This window comes from Brienomyrus brachyistius, chromosome 1 (assembly GCF_023856365.1).
Source record: "Brienomyrus brachyistius isolate T26 chromosome 1, BBRACH_0.4, whole genome shotgun sequence".
Taxonomy (NCBI): Eukaryota; Metazoa; Chordata; class Actinopteri; order Osteoglossiformes; family Mormyridae; genus Brienomyrus; species Brienomyrus brachyistius.
In genome coordinates this window covers 20116025-20134562 of record NC_064533.1, presented here as the reverse complement: position 1 = coordinate 20134562, position 18538 = coordinate 20116025, and the positions used below count along the sequence as shown (strand labels likewise).

General features: G+C 43.4%; 2 protein-coding genes across 5 annotated transcripts; one reads left to right on the top strand and one right to left on the bottom strand.

Moving 5' to 3' along the window:
- The first annotated feature begins 37 nt into the window (after positions 1 to 37).
- Positions 38 to 9676, top strand: mastl (microtubule associated serine/threonine kinase-like). 2 transcript variants are annotated; one of them, XM_049006119.1, is made up of 13 exons: positions 38 to 1153; positions 1250 to 1387; positions 1490 to 1629; positions 1725 to 1813; positions 2211 to 2317; positions 2477 to 2642; positions 2940 to 3097; positions 4251 to 5363; positions 5470 to 5608; positions 6457 to 6570; positions 6711 to 6812; positions 6934 to 7043; positions 8723 to 9676. In XM_049006119.1, the coding sequence occupies exons 1-13, from the start codon at positions 977 to 979 to the stop codon at positions 8783 to 8785; spliced, it is 2616 nt and encodes an 871-aa protein (XP_048862076.1). In that variant the 5' UTR covers positions 38 to 976; the 3' UTR covers positions 8786 to 9676. The 2 variants fall into 2 exon arrangements, with proteins under 2 accessions (XP_048862076.1, XP_048862077.1); XM_049006120.1 differs by lacking the exon at positions 8723 to 9676 and having other exon boundaries at positions 6934 to 7597.
- Positions 8746 to 18152, bottom strand: acbd5a (acyl-CoA binding domain containing 5a). 3 transcript variants are annotated; one of them, XM_049006130.1, is made up of 13 exons: positions 18065 to 18152; positions 17578 to 17693; positions 16992 to 17112; positions 15800 to 15872; positions 15597 to 15714; positions 12933 to 13079; positions 12636 to 12851; positions 12397 to 12491; positions 11595 to 11814; positions 11321 to 11514; positions 10822 to 10872; positions 10560 to 10669; positions 8746 to 10105 (listed from the first exon to the last, which is right to left on the bottom strand). In XM_049006130.1, the coding sequence occupies exons 2-13, from the start codon at positions 17651 to 17653 to the stop codon at positions 10093 to 10095; spliced, it is 1434 nt and encodes a 477-aa protein (XP_048862087.1). In that variant the 5' UTR covers positions 17654 to 17693; positions 18065 to 18152; the 3' UTR covers positions 8746 to 10092. The 3 variants fall into 3 exon arrangements, with proteins under 3 accessions (XP_048862087.1, XP_048862086.1, XP_048862088.1); XM_049006129.1 differs by having other exon boundaries at positions 18016 to 18104; XM_049006131.1 differs by lacking the exon at positions 18065 to 18152 and adding an exon at positions 17982 to 18055 and having other exon boundaries at positions 17578 to 17697.
- Positions 18153 to 18538: the final 386 nt, after the last annotated feature.

The window sequence follows — 18538 nt, the reverse complement described above, 5'->3', positions numbered from 1 at the left end:
TATATTATTACGACACTAATGGAAAACCAATGCCGAAGACATCAATATGGCGGCAGCTGCACCCAACTCTATTCTTTTCTACTAATACTACACGGAACACGATAAGTTTATTTTCATTTTTATCTTGTATCTCAGCATGTCTGGGAGACTTGTGGAAGTGGATATTACAGAATCACCTTTGTCAAGAGCCCATACTCATTATTTCCTTTACGTGATGTACAGTTTTACGCATTAAAATAATATTTTACTGGAGAAATCCAAAACACCTTCAAACAGGCTCTCTTTTGAACATGAGCACCACCTTTCAGTATACAAATCTGCATCGTTTAGGGGTAAAATTCAACTGTAGAGTCCCAATATCAAATGTATCTAAAATTTGATTCTCTGCTTGCAATCTAGTACAATGTGTAGCTACCAACATATACTGAATTATGTCACGTTTAACTATGTAGTTTTAATATCCACAATATTTAATATATCTGGGTGGGTCTCAGTAATTATCACGTTTTCGTTTTCGAAGAAGCAATGACGCACGTCCCAGGATACATGTCGTTTTTGGCCGTAGTTAGGTGACCATAGTACTGCCTATTTTTGATTGCGCGTTAGTTCTTTGGAAACTCTCCAAAATAAAAAAGCGTTTACAAATATCATATATTGCTTTATGCCGCGAAATACGTTTTTATACTAAAGATTCGAAGTGGTTAATAAGGCGGGGTTCTGGTTATGAGGCACTTGCGTCATGAAGGACCCAAGCCTGGTACCGATTTCAAATTTTCAAAACAAGTCAGGCAGCTGTTTATTGAGAGTATGAACGGTGTCTTGCTTTTTCTTTCCATTCAAATCCAGCTTAAACAGTATATGTGGATGACGATCGGCTTTTGTCATTGTTTACTCTTTAGAACAGGGATTTATCGTGCAGTTAATCAGAAATAAACTCAGTTCGTTTTTACGTTTCTGACGTTGGTTGGCTAGCGATATGGAGGGAGAAGAAAAGGCTGACGATGGTTATCCACCCTGCTCCATCAGCACACTGCCTGTCTCTAAGCCCCCTTCCATCGAAGATTTCGTTGTGATTAAGCCGATCAGCCGAGGTGCTTTTGGAAAAGTGTATCTAGCGAGGAAAAAGGGCAACTCAACATTATATGCCATCAAGGTAACTTTTAGATCTTGTAACTGTATTTTGTGCGATTACATTACTGCCAACGTTTACCCAACGCATATCTTGCCCTTATTATCGTTGTTTTTTAAGGTAGTGAAGAAGGCGGATATGGTGGACAAAAACATGACTGACCAAATGAAGGCAGAGAGGGACGCCCTTGCTCTCAGCAAAAGTCCGTTTATAGTGCACCTGTTTTACTCTCTTCAAACGACTGCTAAAGTCTACCTGGTAAGATGCGCTGTTTTGTTCTGGCTGTCTTAGTGGAGAGTGACTGAAATATAGGAAAGAGCATGTATTTATAATCTTTGTCTTGTGTCCTATGTTCCTGAGGTGATGGAGTACCTCATCGGTGGTGATCTCAAGTCTCTTCTTCACATCTATGGCTATTTTGATGAAGACATGTCAGTGAAGTACATCTCGGAGGTGGCTCTTGCTTTGGATTATCTTCACAGGCATAAAATCATCCACAGGTATCGGAAGGAGGTGCACTCTGTGGTGACATCCTAATATTTGGTTCTGGTTTGTTTTCTCTGGACGCTTCCTGAAATTCTCATCGTCCATTTAGAGACTTGAAACCAGACAACATGCTTGTGTCCAACGAGGGACATATCAAGCTTACGGACTTCGGCCTCTCCAAAGTCAAGCTTGATAGAGGTCGGTGTACATGGACGGATTCTATGCTTCTGTGTAGAATATCAACATTTTACTGTGTTGTTTTTTTTTCTATTGACCCTTCAAGTTAATAATGCATTAATGATACATTATTACTAGATTTTTTTATATGATTTAAATTCAGGCCCCTCCTAATTTATTACCACTCATCTGGTATCTGGACATCAGTATGGTATCTGGTATCAGGATTAATTTTGCCACTAAATTATTTTGAAATTATTAGTATGGCTAGCAGTAATGCAACTATAGAAAGACCTTGGGAAGTGTAGCATGTTTATTTTAGCCATCATCCTGACAGCTCTGTGTTTTATAAAAAAATGCATGTAATTTATGCAGTTCGTTAGCTGCAGTCTTCCATGTTTCTGAACTACTTCTTCAGAGCTGAGACCGGCAGACATCCTGACGACACCTTCATTAGTGAAGCCCAAGAAAGTTTATTCCCGTACTCCCGGTCAAGTCTACTCCCTGATTAGCTCCCTTGGCCTTGTGAGTATTGGTGTTTTTAGGTGTAGATATAACTAAAACCTTGTAACAAACCGTGTGTATTATTGCATGCTGGCTTTAATCATCAAATATTTAAAAGTTTATAGTTTAAAGTCTTTTGTAACCACATGTATATATCTACCTTTTTCTTTTTTTTTTAAGAACACACCAGGGATGGAGGCCAATTGTCACAGAACCTCATTGGCCATGTCCAGCCCCATGTCTTGTGGTAAGACACAGCAGTTCAGGAGGTCTTTCTGCTCACCTCTGTTGAAGAAAGAGCCTCTGGACTCCCCAGCTTGCTCAGCCCGGGCATTACAAGGCTCCCGTGAGTGTTGACGTCCGGATCATAGTCTTTTTGGCTTTGGGGTGGGGGAACTAATTTTGAAATCATGCCGGTACCTGGGGTTTGGTCATCAGCTGTGAATGGATGCCTGAGAAATTCCTGGGTTCCCTGCCCCCCAGCAGCAGGGCAATATAAGGGGCAGCGTTTCCCTGCCCCCCCCCCCCCCCCCCGTAGCAGGGCAGAGGCCTTCACAGCAACTTCACAACAAACGGAAAAAACCAAAGTGTCACATTAAAGCTTTAGGTCGGACATGGTCGTGTGTTTTGGTTTCTCTTTCAGGTGTGTTTAGTCCTGCCATTCTGGCTAAGAGTCTGACTCCACGGCTTCTAAAGTCCAGGAAGCGGTTTGGGACGTCGAGTGCCAGCAGTCAATCCTGCCTCTTCCCATCCACCACGGATTCGGAGGCCTGTGTCAGCCCACTGTGGGAGAATGAGCAGGTTGGTGCTATTGCGTGCATGCTGGGAATTTGAGTCCTGTGTGAGATGCATCCTTTGTCAAATCTAGGTGTGTTTGTTGTTCTTCATGTTGTAAAGTTGCATACATTGTGGATGCAGACAATTTTCATTGTTATAAACAGAGGAGCAAATTTATGAAAATTTAAAAAAAGAATTACTATGGACTGAAGTTTTGGAAATTTAATGAAAGTTATGACGAGGAAGCCAGACACTATCATTTGAACTAATCTTGAAAAACAACAAGAGTGCATTTTGGAAATTTGCTGTTCAGTTAATTTGTTGTTACTTTAGTATTTTTGCAGAGGTGGACATTTCAGGTCCAAAAAGTAAAAAAGTAGACCAGTACTCAACTGGTTGGTTGAAACAAAACCTGAAATGTCCACCTTTGATTTTCATAAAATTAATGTTTGAACTAGTACTGTCAAAATTAGCACATTAATTGTGATTTAATTGAAAATAATTAACGTGTTAATGTGATTAATGTCATGGCGCATGACCTTCTTCATTGTTATCTTTGTGATTATACTACATTAATTTGGTGATTGTTTTTTACATTTAAATATGCATCATAGCATGCTTTACTCTTAAGATTAATTCAGCCCTATGACAGCCCTAATTTGAAGTCATTCGTATTTATAAATTTGTTTTGCTTTCCTTCATAAAGATAAAGAGTCCTTCATTTAAGCCTTTTAAATAAACTATCCCTGACTAATACTGAATAAATCGACACGACAAGTGGATGAAATAGGGAGGCATGGTGGTGCAGTGGTTAGCACTGTTGCCTCACACCTCTGGGACCCGGGTTCGAGTCTCCGCCTAGGTCACATCTGTGTGGAGTTTGCATGTTCTCCCCATGTCGTAGTGGGGTTTACTCCGGGTACTCCGGTTTCCCCCCACAGTCCAAAAACATGCTGAAGCCAATTGGAGTTGCTAAATTGCCCGTAGGTGTGCACGTTTGAGTGAATGATGTGTGAGTGTGCCCTGCGATGGGCTGGCCCCCTATCCTGGGTTGTTCCCTGCCTCATGCCCATTGCTTCCGGGAGAGGCCCACGACCCAGTAGGATAAGCAGTTTGGAAAATGGATGGATGGATGGAAGTTGAATGAAATATTGAAGGAGTGGTGATGTTTTTGAAGGAAATCAAGGATGTGGAGAACCTGCTGGAGAGTGATGTATTTGACAAAGGTGGCAGACCGGCGATCATGTCCAGTTTGCTGGGAAGGAGGATGGCCAGTGACCTTCGCAGGCCGGGTCGAGATCCAGCCCTCTGTGCTCTGGACAACATTGACATGAATTTGTGTCAGAGGGGACAGCCGGTGCCTGGGTCTCCAAAACCGAAAATCAGTGCCAAGCTGGAGCCTTTGGTGTCAAGGAAGCTGTCGTCATTAGTTAAACTGGTAGACGAGATAGCTCCTCCCACAACCAGGGAAAAAGGAATGCTGGGAGTCCTGGAGAAAGCCGTGGGCAAAGTGTCCATGAAAAGAGGGTTTGACCACGTGGAAAAGAGTCCTGATCAGTATGAGGCACAAGCTAAGAAGAGCGACTCCTTATACAAGCGCTGTTGTCAGATCCCGAAGAGCAGCAGCTCCAGCACCGGCCTGACAGCGGTGTTTGCCACCGTTCAAGTCAGCGCGTCTCCGGGGGATGTGGAGTCGAAGCAGTCCGGTCCAGCTTTCGTGGCGAAGAACCTGTTGCATGAGCTGGATGGGCCATGTGAGGGTGGTGGTTGCAGCACCGGTAGTGAAGTGACTGTGGACTCCAGTTTTACATTCATCAAGAATAACTATGAGGACATGGGTCCAATAAGGAATCTGAGCCTAGACTCTGATGACTCCCTACAGGACATGTCCATAGTCGCTGATAACACGCAAGTCCCGGAGCTGGATGGCGCGAAGGACTGTCAGTTGTCTGAGCAGGCCGAGGAGAAGGATATCTCTCTGAGTTTGCAGGACTGCTGCTCCTCATCTGGAGTGGTGACCCCCAGGCAGCATAGAGAAGAGCGGTCCAAGCATCTCCTGCCTGTGGAGTCCAGCAGCTCTTCACCATTCCTCAAACCCCGGAATGTGGTGGCCTTCAGGAGCTACTGCAGCGCCATCGACCGGTCCAACGCATCGGGCTGCTCGCGTCGGAGCATGGGCTCTGTCGACATGATGGACGTCTCCAGTTCCGCCTCCTTCTATAGCTTCCCTGCGGCGGTAACTCCGGTACAAAAGAGACGGGGCCCCAGTTCCCGTAGCTCGCCGTACCAGGTGGGAAGCCAATTTCCAGAAGTTTCTGTACTCTTCAGTATTTTAATGCGAATGTGTGTCTTTCCATGGATCAGTACAACGGTTTTTATGTTGGGCGGTTTATTAGACACCACAGCAGACGACCAGCCACACCCCTTTTAGGACCCCAAAGAGTGTCCGCAGAGGGCCTGAACCTGTAGAGGGAGGCCCGCTACTAGGGACCCCTGACTATCTGGCCCCGGAGCTGCTTTTGGGAAAACCTCATGGTAAGTGTAAGGAAGCTTCTTTTATCCCTGTTCCAGACTCAGATCAAAACATGCTGCCATTGGATACCTTACAGGGGTGAGTTTGCTGTTTCTGGGCTCCCACTGAAAACATCACTTCAGTGGCCCCTGCCAACCCCTAGTGTAGTCACTATTTGTGCAGATGTGGTAAACACCACCACTGCCTGCTTGTACCGTATGTGTTTGGTTCATTTCGCTTTGTGGTAGGCCCTGTGAGAAGTTTGATACTACTCTTCTCTAAGTTTCAGGGTCCAGTCATGGTAAGTACGCAGTTGTCAGGTTTGGTTGCTCAGTGCATGTTTGCAACTCTTGCTGCAGCTAAATGACATTTTGCCTGCCTGCATTTTCTGTTTAACCTTCACCCCCCCACCCCCATTATATTATGTATGAGTCATGCTGGGTTTGTAGCCACCTTCAGGTGAGGCAAAGTAACACCTTAAAAATCCTCATCCCTTAGGGTGCTGTCACTGAGGCGATTGGACTCACTTAACTCCAAGGCAGTCAATTCACTTCTCAGTGAATCGTTCATTCGTTCATTTTGTTTTAATCTTCTAAAATCTGCTTGAGGAAACTTTTCAGTGCTCTAAGATGCAAACTAGTGTGGTCATGCTTAATATTAATGAATAATAGAATACAAATAATGAAAAATTACCTTAAACTAATTTGTAGCTTTAAGCACACTTGGCTCAATGTGATGTTAACGTATGTGTATCAATGTTTTATTTGTAGATTTTTAACTAAGGTCCATAAGATTATTTTGTTTGTAATTGGTGGGGAAACCTGAACAAAATGAGGATGAGAAATTCTAAGTGTTGCTGCCGTTGTTTCAGACTTCATGGTGGACTGGTGGGCCCTAGGAGTGTGTCTGTTCGAGTTCCTTACCGGGGTGCCCCCATTCAATGACGAAACTCCACAGCTGGTGTTCCAGAACATTCTTAAGAGGGGTGGGTTTCCCCTTTTTCATCTCTGACTACGGATTCCTGTTGGTGTAGATGATTACCTGTCAATATCGGGAAATTTATGCAGTTAACTAAGATGTCAGCTTATTCAGTGTGTATTTTTCATGGATTCCAATCATTAAAAGACATTCCCTGGCCGGATGGTGATGAGGCGCTGTCACAGAACGCGAGGAGCGCCATCGAGAGTCTCCTGACGACAGACGTCACCGAACGGGCCGGTCTTAAAGGTGACCATGCCTCCTTCAGATAAAAGCTCCTTGACGTTGGTCTCTAAACCTTACCAAGCGGTCAGATGTGTTGAGAGCTCTGATTGGATGTTTGTAAGCTTAATAATAACTTTTATTTCAGAGCTGAAACAGCACACACTGTTTAAAGGCCTGGACTGGGACAGCCTGCAGAACCAGCCCATGCCGTTTATCCCTCAGCCGGACGACGAAACGGACACCTCTTACTTCGAGGCAAGGAACAACGCACAGCATCTGTTCATGTCCGAGTTTAGCCTGTAGGGGAAGCCCCCCCACTCACCACCTGCCCTCCTTGTTTGGGGGCTGGTGAGGGGGTCAGCTGAATGGAATGTGTTGAGTCAGCTAGGATATATCTGCACCTATAGTTTAAATCACTGAAGATGCAAAAATACAGAATGAAGGTATTCATCAATGCTAAGGAATCACTGCTGCTTCTCTGTTACAAAAAGATGGTCGTTCTACGCTAGGGACCCCTGAGACCAACACAAGTCTCGGCAAACTAGGCAGGTCACTAAGTAATTGGTTTGTTTAAAACTCTTAAATCATTAACTATTTCTGTGCGTCTTCATTATGCATGTTTGGTCTGCTGGTTGCGTCATATTTTAAACATTTCGTGGGGTTTATGGCTGATGTGGTTTTAGACTAATTTACCGCTGGTCAGGCATGCGGCTTCTTTTGAAGCAATAATGTCTTTTATTTATTTTCTCTTAATTTTAATGTAACATATTGCTGCTGGATCTTTATAAATCTGTTTTTGTTCACTGTAAGAGTCTTAATGGCATAATTCAGTTCTCATTTTATTGCAGAAAATGAAGGTATTTAGGAATCTGTTTTTCCCACCTTAACGAAAACAGCGTCTAACCAGACTCATTGAGTGCTTGGAAGTGAATGTTATGAAATCCGAGAAAAATATCCTGCATCCCCCTGAGACCGATATTATTGGATATTATTGGAATTATTGCCAATTATAAGTAAACAAATGTAAAAATCAGAAATCTAGGACATTTGGTTAAGTGAAAGTGAGGGATGCATGCGGCATATTTTGATGTAATGGTGTCTGAAGATGAAGCTCAAGGAAATGAATGGAAAACTAGCTGACAAACCCACACTCCCACCGAACAGACTGGTGCATGGAGCACCATTCTCCATGGAGAGGTGTCAACAGGCTCGTACCTGAGAGGCTATCGCCTGAGCTGTTAGGACACCTGGGCGTTAGTCCACTGATTCCAATCACATTGGGTTGTGTAACCCCGCTGCCCATCATTACTAATTTATTCATTGGCTGATTTTCTCCAATAAGGAATCGTAGTGCACAAATTATTGGTCACATTCAGTAATCACTTTTGTATTTCACACACTTTACCCACTTGTTGGATTTCTAGTTTTGGAGAAAATGCCCCACTTCCTTTGACTAAAAATTACCACATAATACTTTGTGTGTGTGTGTATGTGTGTGTGTGTCTAAGAGAGAGAGATACAAATTTATTGGATGCGTCCTATTTTTTCATGTGTATACCATTATCAGAATTTCCTATTGATGTTTTGAAATATTTTAGTATTTTTGAGATTAAAGATGAATTGTGACTGATGGACAAAGGCTCTCAGTTGAAGTGTAATGAACACAGCAGTAAATTGTGTGTGAAGTTTCTTTTCTAACGTCATTTTAAAATGTGTTTAAAGCTGCTGTTCAAATTTATTAAAACCTTTAATCAAAACTTTTGAATTAATTACAAAAGGCGCCACTGAGATGCACAGCTTTGCTTATCAAAAAACTGCTTTTGATAACCTAACTAAACAATCATTTGATAAAAATTCCTGTATGTGTTACCTAAAGTGAGAAGAGCGCTACTGCAATACAACTATAATGATCAGAAGCCATTTGTTTCCTGCAGGTAAAAGGCAGAAGATTACCAGGTGGTTCAAGGAAATTTTATTCATGCTTCAGGCCGCACTAATCTCATGCTAGCCGCCCCTTTCTGAAGGTAGAGAGAAGGAGGGAGGGAGATGTAGTTCATTTCAACAGAAACGTACTACTAGTATCACTGAAAGGGAGGCTTTAAATCAATCCACGGTCAATGCAAATCTTATATTACACAAGTATAAATGCTCATACTCTAAGTCAACAGTAAAGTGCAATGAAAATATTGCACCTTGTTTTAGAATCAACTGTACAGCTATTAACAGTAATTAACGCTAAAAGAAATTATGTTTTAAATCTAAAACAGTATTAAAGACACTGCAGAATCGTATTGCCCGTTCAATCTGCCACAGCCGTTTTACCCACTGCTGGTTTTTTTGGGGATTTTACAAGTTAGTACTTAAGAAATGGACTTTAACTGAAAAGTACTGGGAGAACAAAAACTACATACTGTCAACTACCTCATAAACCTCCCCCATATCCTGCCCCAGATTCATCACATCTTAGCAGAAATCAGTCCAGTAGTACATCTGCTATTAGGATGACAGCGATTATCCAGATGTCACCCAAAACAAACTGGTTTAAAGAACGATTCAAAAACCATTCAGCCTGAAACCAAAGACTGACCATGGAGGTCCTCTCACATCCCCCTCCACATAGACATTTCCCCATTTTAATTCCCTCCAGCCCACAGAACCTCCTTCCCACCCATAATAAATAGACGCCGATCGGATCAAATGTACCAGCCCCACTCCGCATTTAACTGCAGAAATGTTGGTACGTTAGCAGCAATGTCTGCGAAACTTCAATAAAATGCTGCATTTTGTTCCCAGTGCGGCTCGTACCCATGAGCTTACAGCAGCTGCTGTTGGACCATAATGCCCTTTTAACCTGAGGCTGACGGTGGTTTTTTTTTAAATCCCATTTTTGCATGCTTTAAAAAAAAAAAGTTGGAAATCAAAATTAGGGCCATTATTCTGTTAGTGGTGCTGTGACCAAACCATGGAAACCAAACATCTCTTCCGATCTGTCAACTAATATCTCAAAAGGAAAATTAAAAGATATAACCAACTACCTCTACTTCTGTTTACAAAAGCCTGCGTGATTATGATTCGCAATTCCGTACATTCCCATTTTTTTCCACCCCATTGTAGGAGGATCTGTTTTTAGTTTATCTAGGTGCTAAAGTAGTTGACATGTTACTCATAGTGTGGTCATTTTAGTGCAAAAGCTAAGGTTAGACGAGTGATGACGCGGTGACCGGCTACGCCTGGCAGGGAAAAGACGACCCTGAGGCTCTCATCCCGGGACGGGTCCTTCCTAGGCGATGGGCGGCACATGTGCTCAGTTCATTCTTCTGCAAGGAAGGAGAAACAAATTAAACAGAGGTGTACGGCTGTTTGTCCATTTTCAGAAGGTCGCCAGTTCAAATTGTAGCCGGCAAGGCCCACACCCCCCCCCAGGGATCATCTAACCCTGCTTTCACAAACCGACATAATTATTCTTCACAGGTAGCATGTCACCTGTTCATCAACCCACCTACCCACCTTTCCTCCGTATCACTTCAGGTGGCACCTATCCCAGGATGCCCTGGGAGTAAAGCAGAGGCTCCCACTGACCCTGAGGGGCAACTTGGATGCCAGCTCACGTAGCTACCTCACCCTATTTATTCACCTCTTTACAAATCCTGATAAATGGCCCACCCTATCCTCTTAATGTGCGTTTTTATTACTGGGGTGTGGTCTCCAGCCCCGAGTCCCCCCTCCCCCACCTCGGTGGACCGGGTCGTGCAGGCGTGCTGTCACACTCACCGTCTCCTCCGCTGCATGTAGAGACGCATCAGCCACTGCGCCAGAAAAGGCCAGAGCACGGCGAAGGCCACCGTCGCCGGGGAGACGTCAAAGGGCCACCACGACGGCTTCTGCAAGGCATCGCTGCAGTGACGCGTTTGTTCGGAACTTATTGGTAAACGGAAGGCAGAAGTACGGCTAGAAGCTTAATGTCGTCACTGACAGTCTGGACACGACAAGTCTTTCAAACCTATTTAAATCTGTTAAAATCATGTTTGCCTACCTTATTTGCAGGTGGCGATGGATAATTTGGTTGGAATGCTAATGACCTTGCCTTTGGAACAAAGGAAAAAATAAGATGATATCTAGATATGAAACACAATATTCAAAAACTGCACTTAGTAGTTACACAAGTAGGTATAAAAAGTAGAATCGAGTTCTACTTACACATTAAATACATTCAATTGAAAGAGAGATTATCCTAAAGATAAATAAAAAAAAAACTCGAAATCCTATCAAACAAATTCTTGTTAAAATGTACAATGGCCTTTCGGACCTCTTGACAATACATAGTCTTAACAGACTATAAAATATACCATAAACCACTTGATATTTCTAATGCATTGCCTGGCTGTATGATTCAAACACTAACACTTTTCACATTTACATAAATCTGAAGAAATGAAGTTCCTTTTCTCAAATGGTACTAGAGCCCCTCTTGGGACTTGATCCAACAACCTTCCCAATAAGTCCTTAACTGCTATGTCACCCCCTCCCCTCACCTGCGTGGCGGTGAGGGCCTCCAGCGTGTGCAGCCGCTGCAGCACGCTCTGCATGTCCTCCTGGAGCCGTGCCAGGGCTGTAACGATCTGCTCGTTCAGGCTGCCGGCGGCCCCTCCCTCGGGCCCCCAGCGCTCGCCGTCCCCGCCGCCACCGAGCAGTCCCCCGCGGCCCCCTTCACCAGGCATCCTGGAGCCTAGCGGAGAGGAACGGCCATGTCAGATGCAGATGCTACTCTGAAGCTTTAACTGCTAAGGAAGTCGACAGGAGGCTTACTCTTTCCTCTCCTGCCAAGTGAGGTGTCCATTCGGTCTGCGCTCAGCCTCTCTCTGGGGGGCCCGCCCCACTGGGCACCCCCGTCCTCGCCTCCATGCTGGACCCCATGTCGATCAGGGCCCCCGTGCAGGTCACCCTTCCCTGGCCAGTCCCCTAGGACTTCAGGCTCTTCTAGGGTGCTGCTTGTTACTGCAGAATGGCTGAGGGCGATTTCAGAGCCCTGAGGAGACAAGCGGCAGTCCCCAAGTTACAAACAAGATCCCTTCCCTATGTCTGACTAAGTCAAATTTGTATGCAAGTCGGAACAGGTGCAGTACATATGGTTCATATTTAGTGTCAGTTATTCAAATGTTTGTCTCGGTATACAGTAAATATTTTACCTTTCTATGCATATAAAACACTTAATAATATAGTACAAAATAATATAGTAACAGCGCAGCTACATATGGCACTGTACCTCGAGCCTACTGTAATGTATATATCTTAGGATGCGTAAATGCTCAAACTGACGCATGTGCTGTTTGTATAATGTTCATTTATACATCATTTGCATCATAACAGTAACAGTTTTGTTAAATAATTCAAGTCCTCATTAATACATCGGAGCTAACAAACCTCTGAAACCATGTAATGTCAAAAGCATCACAAAGTAGTGCGTACGTTTGTAACCATTTTTGTAATAATATAGACTTTAGGACAGTCCAATTGTAAGTACGGCTTGTCCGTAAATCTGACATTCTTAAACCAGGGGTGGGGACTGTCTGTACTCTACTAATGCGCCCCCCTGCTTGTGCAGGCCTACCTCCTCGAGACCAAATTGATCCATCGAGTCACAGTACACCTCGCTGTCCGAGTCACTGGCCAGATGATGGTGGCTTGATACATCCTCATTGTGATCTGGAGAGAAAACCAAGGAGATGAGGACTTCCGGCAGGAATGAAGTAGAAGCCACCGGCACAGGGAATCGGAGTCCATCTCGTTAATCATTACCGCCCCCTACTGGTATGAAGGAAATGGAAGCTAACGAGGCGTCATACATACCGCTGAAGTGGCCGTTGAGCTCGGCGCCGCCTTCCTTGACCTGGAAGGCTGGAGTGCTGTGCGCAAGCTCCTCTTCTGATTCCAGATCACCGTTGAGGTTGGACCTGGAGCCGTGTGTGCCGTTGGTCAGGGACAGCACTTCCTGTTCCACGCTGCCGTTGGGGATCAAGGGGTCGGCTGATTGCCCGTTCTGCCTCACAGTCTCGGCTTCCTTCTCTGGTGATTAACGTATACACAATAGCTGGTTAAATGTGAGCATTGGTTATCATTATTTATTATATGAACGCGCTAGCATACCAGGCTCCGACTGCTCCGCTTTGGTGTTACTGCTCTGGAGTTCGGCGCAGTCCCCGTGGTTCTGCAGCGTGCCATTCATCGCCAGGCTCTTCACTACGCTTTTGGTGATACTTTTTGGCGTTGGTGAAGCCAGCATGTTGCCAAAACCTGAGAACAAGCCATCATACAAAAATTGACCTCATTTTCCATAAAGCCATATAAGTAATTAATCAAATTACACCGAAACCAATTAAAATTTCAAATAAATGAATAAGATATAGGGGCGGCGTGGTGGTGCAGTGGTTAGCACTGTTGCCTCACACCTCTGAGACCCGGGTTCGAATCTCCGCCTGGGTCACATGTGTGTGGAGTTTGCATGTTCTCCCCATGTCGTCGTGGGGTTTCCTCCGGGTACTCCGGTTTCCCCCCACAGTCCAAAGACATGCCGAGGCTAATTGGACTTGCTAAATTGCCCGTAGGAATGGTGTGTGAGTGTGCCCTGCGATGGGCTGGCCCCCCATCCTGGGTTGTTCCCTGCCTCGTGCCCATTGCTTCCGGGAGAGGCCCGCGACCCAGTAGGATAAGCGGTTTGGAAAATGGATGGATGGATGGATGAATAAGATATATATTTTTAAAGTAAACCCACAAGAGAAACTCTCAATCTCTGAATAAAGCAACAGGGTTGTAACAATTACACAAAATTAATTACAGACACTCCTCACTTAACGACCAAATTCCTTTCCAACAACTACATAGTTAAGTGAATTGGTTGATAAGTGAGGAGCTGCTCCTTACCGATATTTCAGACATTACCATGTCAACCATCTTTAGATATTGTCTTAATGTCACCTTTGCATAATTTATAACATTTTAGTATATTTATGCATGTTTATACAGTAACGTATTGTATACCGTAATAAACAGAATAGGGAAAATCACCTCTAATATACATTTGTAAATACAGGTAATCATTCTTATTTATCCCGAATAAAGAAAATGTGTAAAGGTGCAGAGGAAACTCCAACTTGATAACTCTGTTTTAATTACCATATCTCAATGATTTCATCGAATTGATCAACAAAATTGATAAACGAGATATGAAATACACATGGAATACTGATCAACTGCAGGAACAAGACAGGTGATGCGAGATGAGATGCTTGACGCCGAGACGCCGGGCTGCTATTTCCACAGCCAAAGTTCTCGTACAGTGTGCGATATCGACTGGTCAGAGAGCTGCTCCAAGGTCTAGGTGGTCGGTAAACAAGTAGGTCATTAAGTGAGGAGTGTCTGCACTAACATTCAACTAAAAGAATCATAATGCACTGTTCTAATGATTTCACAAAGGCTGGTACGATCTTTCATATGGCGCATTTCCACTGCCACCAAGAACCGAGCCATACCACCAACTGGTGATTTTTCAATGTTAATCATGTGAGTCGTACCTGACCTGTATCTGACTTGTACCTGCAGTGACATAGTCCTGCTTACTAGCAGGGCCGAAAGCGTGACCAAACCCAGCTGGTTGCGTCACCACCATCTCATTGGCCGAAATGGATGGAGGTGCTGGTGTTCTGCACATGGATTTTCTGAAAAGCGTACATCCTATATTCATTAACAGTAATATCACACATCGCCATGTACTGACGCTTTCTCGATAACTTGGAACTTGAAAATTTCCAACGTCCTAAAGTACTATAGAACAGCTGAATGGAATAGATTTGTAATGCAAATTTATGCAAGTGAATGCTAATTCTGCTAGTGTTCGATACGGCAATTCTCGCAGACATGCTAGCCGAAATTAGCACACAGTAAAAATATAAATAAATGAACGCACATAGTAAATCATGATGAACTAGTCTCTCTTAGCAGTATGGCTCAGGTACACGTCGGTTTCTGTATGCAGTGGAAAAGCGCCAATAGTCTCTTCTAAGCTAAAAGCAGCACTGAGGATTTCACAGTGAGACACACACTTGCCTTCCAGTGACCTAGCAAATTGTTCCAAACGTGCTGAACGAAATTAAACAGGAAAAAAGTTATACATATTTGATGTTACTTGTATATTCTTTGTATCTCACTTCAGCTTATAAAATCTTTTTATGTAGTTTTAGTTTTTTTTATTTTTCCATTAACAATAATAACCCTGATACAGAGGCAGAAAATAGAGAAGAGTATAAACCAAACCAAACAGCATTAAAACATTTTAACTTCTTTATACCTACTGTTTGTTTAAAACCTTCTGCACAGCAAGCACGCTGCAACATTGTCATTATCCAGTTTCTGGCATCTATGAATAATTCCTGGACATCTTATAAAAGAACTTTGTACTGTTACTTTCAAAGTTAAATGTAAGCTAGCCGAGAGGCGATCGGATTGGATCATGTTACCGGTATGACGATGGACTCCATTCTAGGGATACATTTACACTTAAATGTGTTTGTCTGGTTAAACAGGGCTGTCAAGCCGACATTAACACAGAGCAGTAGCCAAGGGGGGTATTCCACAAAGTTGGACTTCTTCGTTAGCCAGATAACTTGAGCCAAATGTAAGGATTGTCCAATAGGAATGCCACTTACCCATCTTCCTATTTGACAGTTTTCAGGTTTGGCTTAAGTTATTCAGATAACTGGGAAATTCTACTTTGTGGAATAGCCCACAGAAGAGGTGCATGTTCCACGCCCGTACCTGTGGTCAGGTCAGACACCTGGCTGATCTTCTTTTTCTCATCTACGATTTCGTAGAACGGCCCTAGGACCTGCAGCAGTTCCTCTACCTCGTTGGTGACCGGCATGCTCTCCAAGATCTGTAGGGTTGATGCTCAGAGTGGATTCCAGCACATGATGACAACAACACACAACAACAACAGGCAGCCGCCTCTGAACACTTACCAGCTTCAGCTCGTCCACATATGCCCCCATTGCCTCCTCCCTTGGCATGTCTCCTAGAGAATTCCATGCGTCCCTGTGGGCATGGAACGGCCATGTATTAGATGAAATGAAGCTATGTTCCGCATCTGCACAACTGTGAGTACAGGTACACGGGAATGCTTCAATTTGCATAACCCATCGTTTTTTTTATGGGATATGCAAAAATAAGCATTCCAATGTAAGAGACATTCACACACATGTATATATGAAGCTTGGGATCCGAGAATTGGGTCAGCCCTTTATCCGGCACCCCTGAAGCATTTCGGTGGGGGGGAGGTGGTTATACGACTTCTCAACTGCCCAATGGACATCATGTGACTATTCTGCTGATCTGAACCAGTGACCTTCTAATCGCATATACAGAGGTCTAACCCCCCCCTCCCCCCAAAAAAGAGGCCATTCCCTGTTTTGCCATGTGTCGTATGTGTCACTGTGTTGCTAAATGGTTAATAAACTCCCCCCACTCTACATACACATAAACCAAATAATTTCACTGTACAGCTACCAAATGGATAAACAATAAATAGTTCTTCAGAATAACAAGGCAGCAATCAATTCAAGTCCAAAACAGCAGCAGAACACCAGGACAGCCACAGCGCCACCCTGTCCCTGACAGCAGTACTGCGGGAGCTCTGACCTTTGTCACATTTGGCAGTTTGAGCAAGTTCCGGAGGTAACGTTCTAAACAGTAATGACACTCCACAGCACTCCTCGAAGTGAGCTTTCCCACCCTAAAGCAGGGATCAATGTGTGCTCACCAGTGGGTGAAAAAGGACCTCTGCCTTTTGTGAAAGTTATTATCAAAGACACCAGTTGCACTTTTGGTTGTTCTGTCCAAGTAATGATATTAGTCAGTTTCTTTCCTTTACATTTGATACCGCTTTTCCCACAGCTTCTAAGAATTCGTAAATTTGAATTCATTACATATGGTTTCCCAATTTATTGTTGAAATACATGCTAGAAATTTCCAGTTCCACATTTTAAACTAGACAGACAATGACTTTAACTAAATAAATACAGTAGTCAACAACTAGACTATCATGAATGGCAATGGAGTATTTGGGGTAAGAAGGTGCATATTGTTTAAGCTTAAATAAAAAACTTACTGGACAAATAGTTTAAGCATACAATATCCCCCATTCTAATATTTTACCATTTGACTTTTCCAACAGGGTCCCAGAAGCCTGGCCTGGGAATATCACATGGGCCTCGGGTGGCCTGCTTGTAGTAACTGTAGAACTTCAGCATCATCTCATTGGAAGGCTGGAAGGAACCTTTGATGGGCATGAACATCAGAGGAGAAGCAGAAAATGATGCGGATAGCCTATTCAACATGTCTCCTCAACTGGCTTTCCTGGAAAAATTACTGGATCTAATAATCAAATTATAAACTCATTCAGAGCGTGGCAAAACACTGCGCTTTCTTAACACGTTAATCTTTACGAAATATTACTTTATCAACAAAGTCACTTTCTTGTTTGTGGTATCAACAACTAGGGACAGCGCCAGGTGCTCATTTCAGAGCAGAGGCTAATCATTGCAGCTAAGTAGGTGGAAAACACGCTGCTCATATTGCAGCTAATTATATGACATTTAATATAGATCACATTTCTAATTTCTAAATGGACCTAAGTATACGGCGTTCAGTCAACGCATCCAATTAATTTTCGCGAAAACACGCAAAACAATAACAAGTGAAGGCATAAGCATACGTGAAATTTGCACTGTTGATAATTTACCGTTTGGAGGTAAACTCTGAATCACTTTAACCGCGGCGTTAAACCTCCGTTCCTGAATCGGCTTGTCATCCGCCATTATGACACAAATGCAAAGTGTCAGCAGCAAATCTTTGGACCTGGAGATTATAAATAACGTCTGTCAATTGAATGCAGCGCTCAGCGGACGAAAGCGTCCACGAAACACAAAAGGAATACGATCTTCACAGGTATGGACAGACGCAGTTATCACAGACATGAAGCGATCTACAAAGTTTCCACAAGGTGCAAATGTCGAACATTTGCTATTGCAAAAACGCATAATAACATAAGCTGCCAATAGTCTTTCACTTCGTCGCACCAATATATCCAACACTAATACAATAACCTTACATGCAAGACGCCAATACAAAATCACACTTATCTGGTTTAAGTGAATACAAAACCAAAAACAATCCGCACCAGAGTATTTACTTGTACTTGTACCCTACATAGCAATTTAATAATCTACCTGCTGTAAGTACTGCGACCTCTCAAATACGTCCCAAAACATAAACGACACGGACTGCGATCCTTCCTGTATGCTCAGGGAACTGTAGTTTAAACATTTGTGAAGACGCGTTTATTTTGCTACGCTTTGCTGAACAGAATTACTTCAATGCCCATAATGCTTCATAGACGGCGGGGCATTTTGGGAGCGGTAGTACTTGGAACGTCAGTCTTTAAACCATCCAATTATGACCTTAACATGTGTGTCATAGTAGATAAAATAGTAGAAAGCAGTATTCAGTCCTCGTTTTAAAACTTCCTGGCATATTGAATTACATATATGTGACAAATATTGCAGTAAATGTATATATTTGCGCACCAAAAACATTTCGTTGGTTGCGGAAGACCAAAGACCGAGAATCTCTGGGCCGATTCTTTTAAAAGACTACATATCCCGTTATGCAATTTTTGTGTTTTGCGTCTTGTGAGGTCAAGA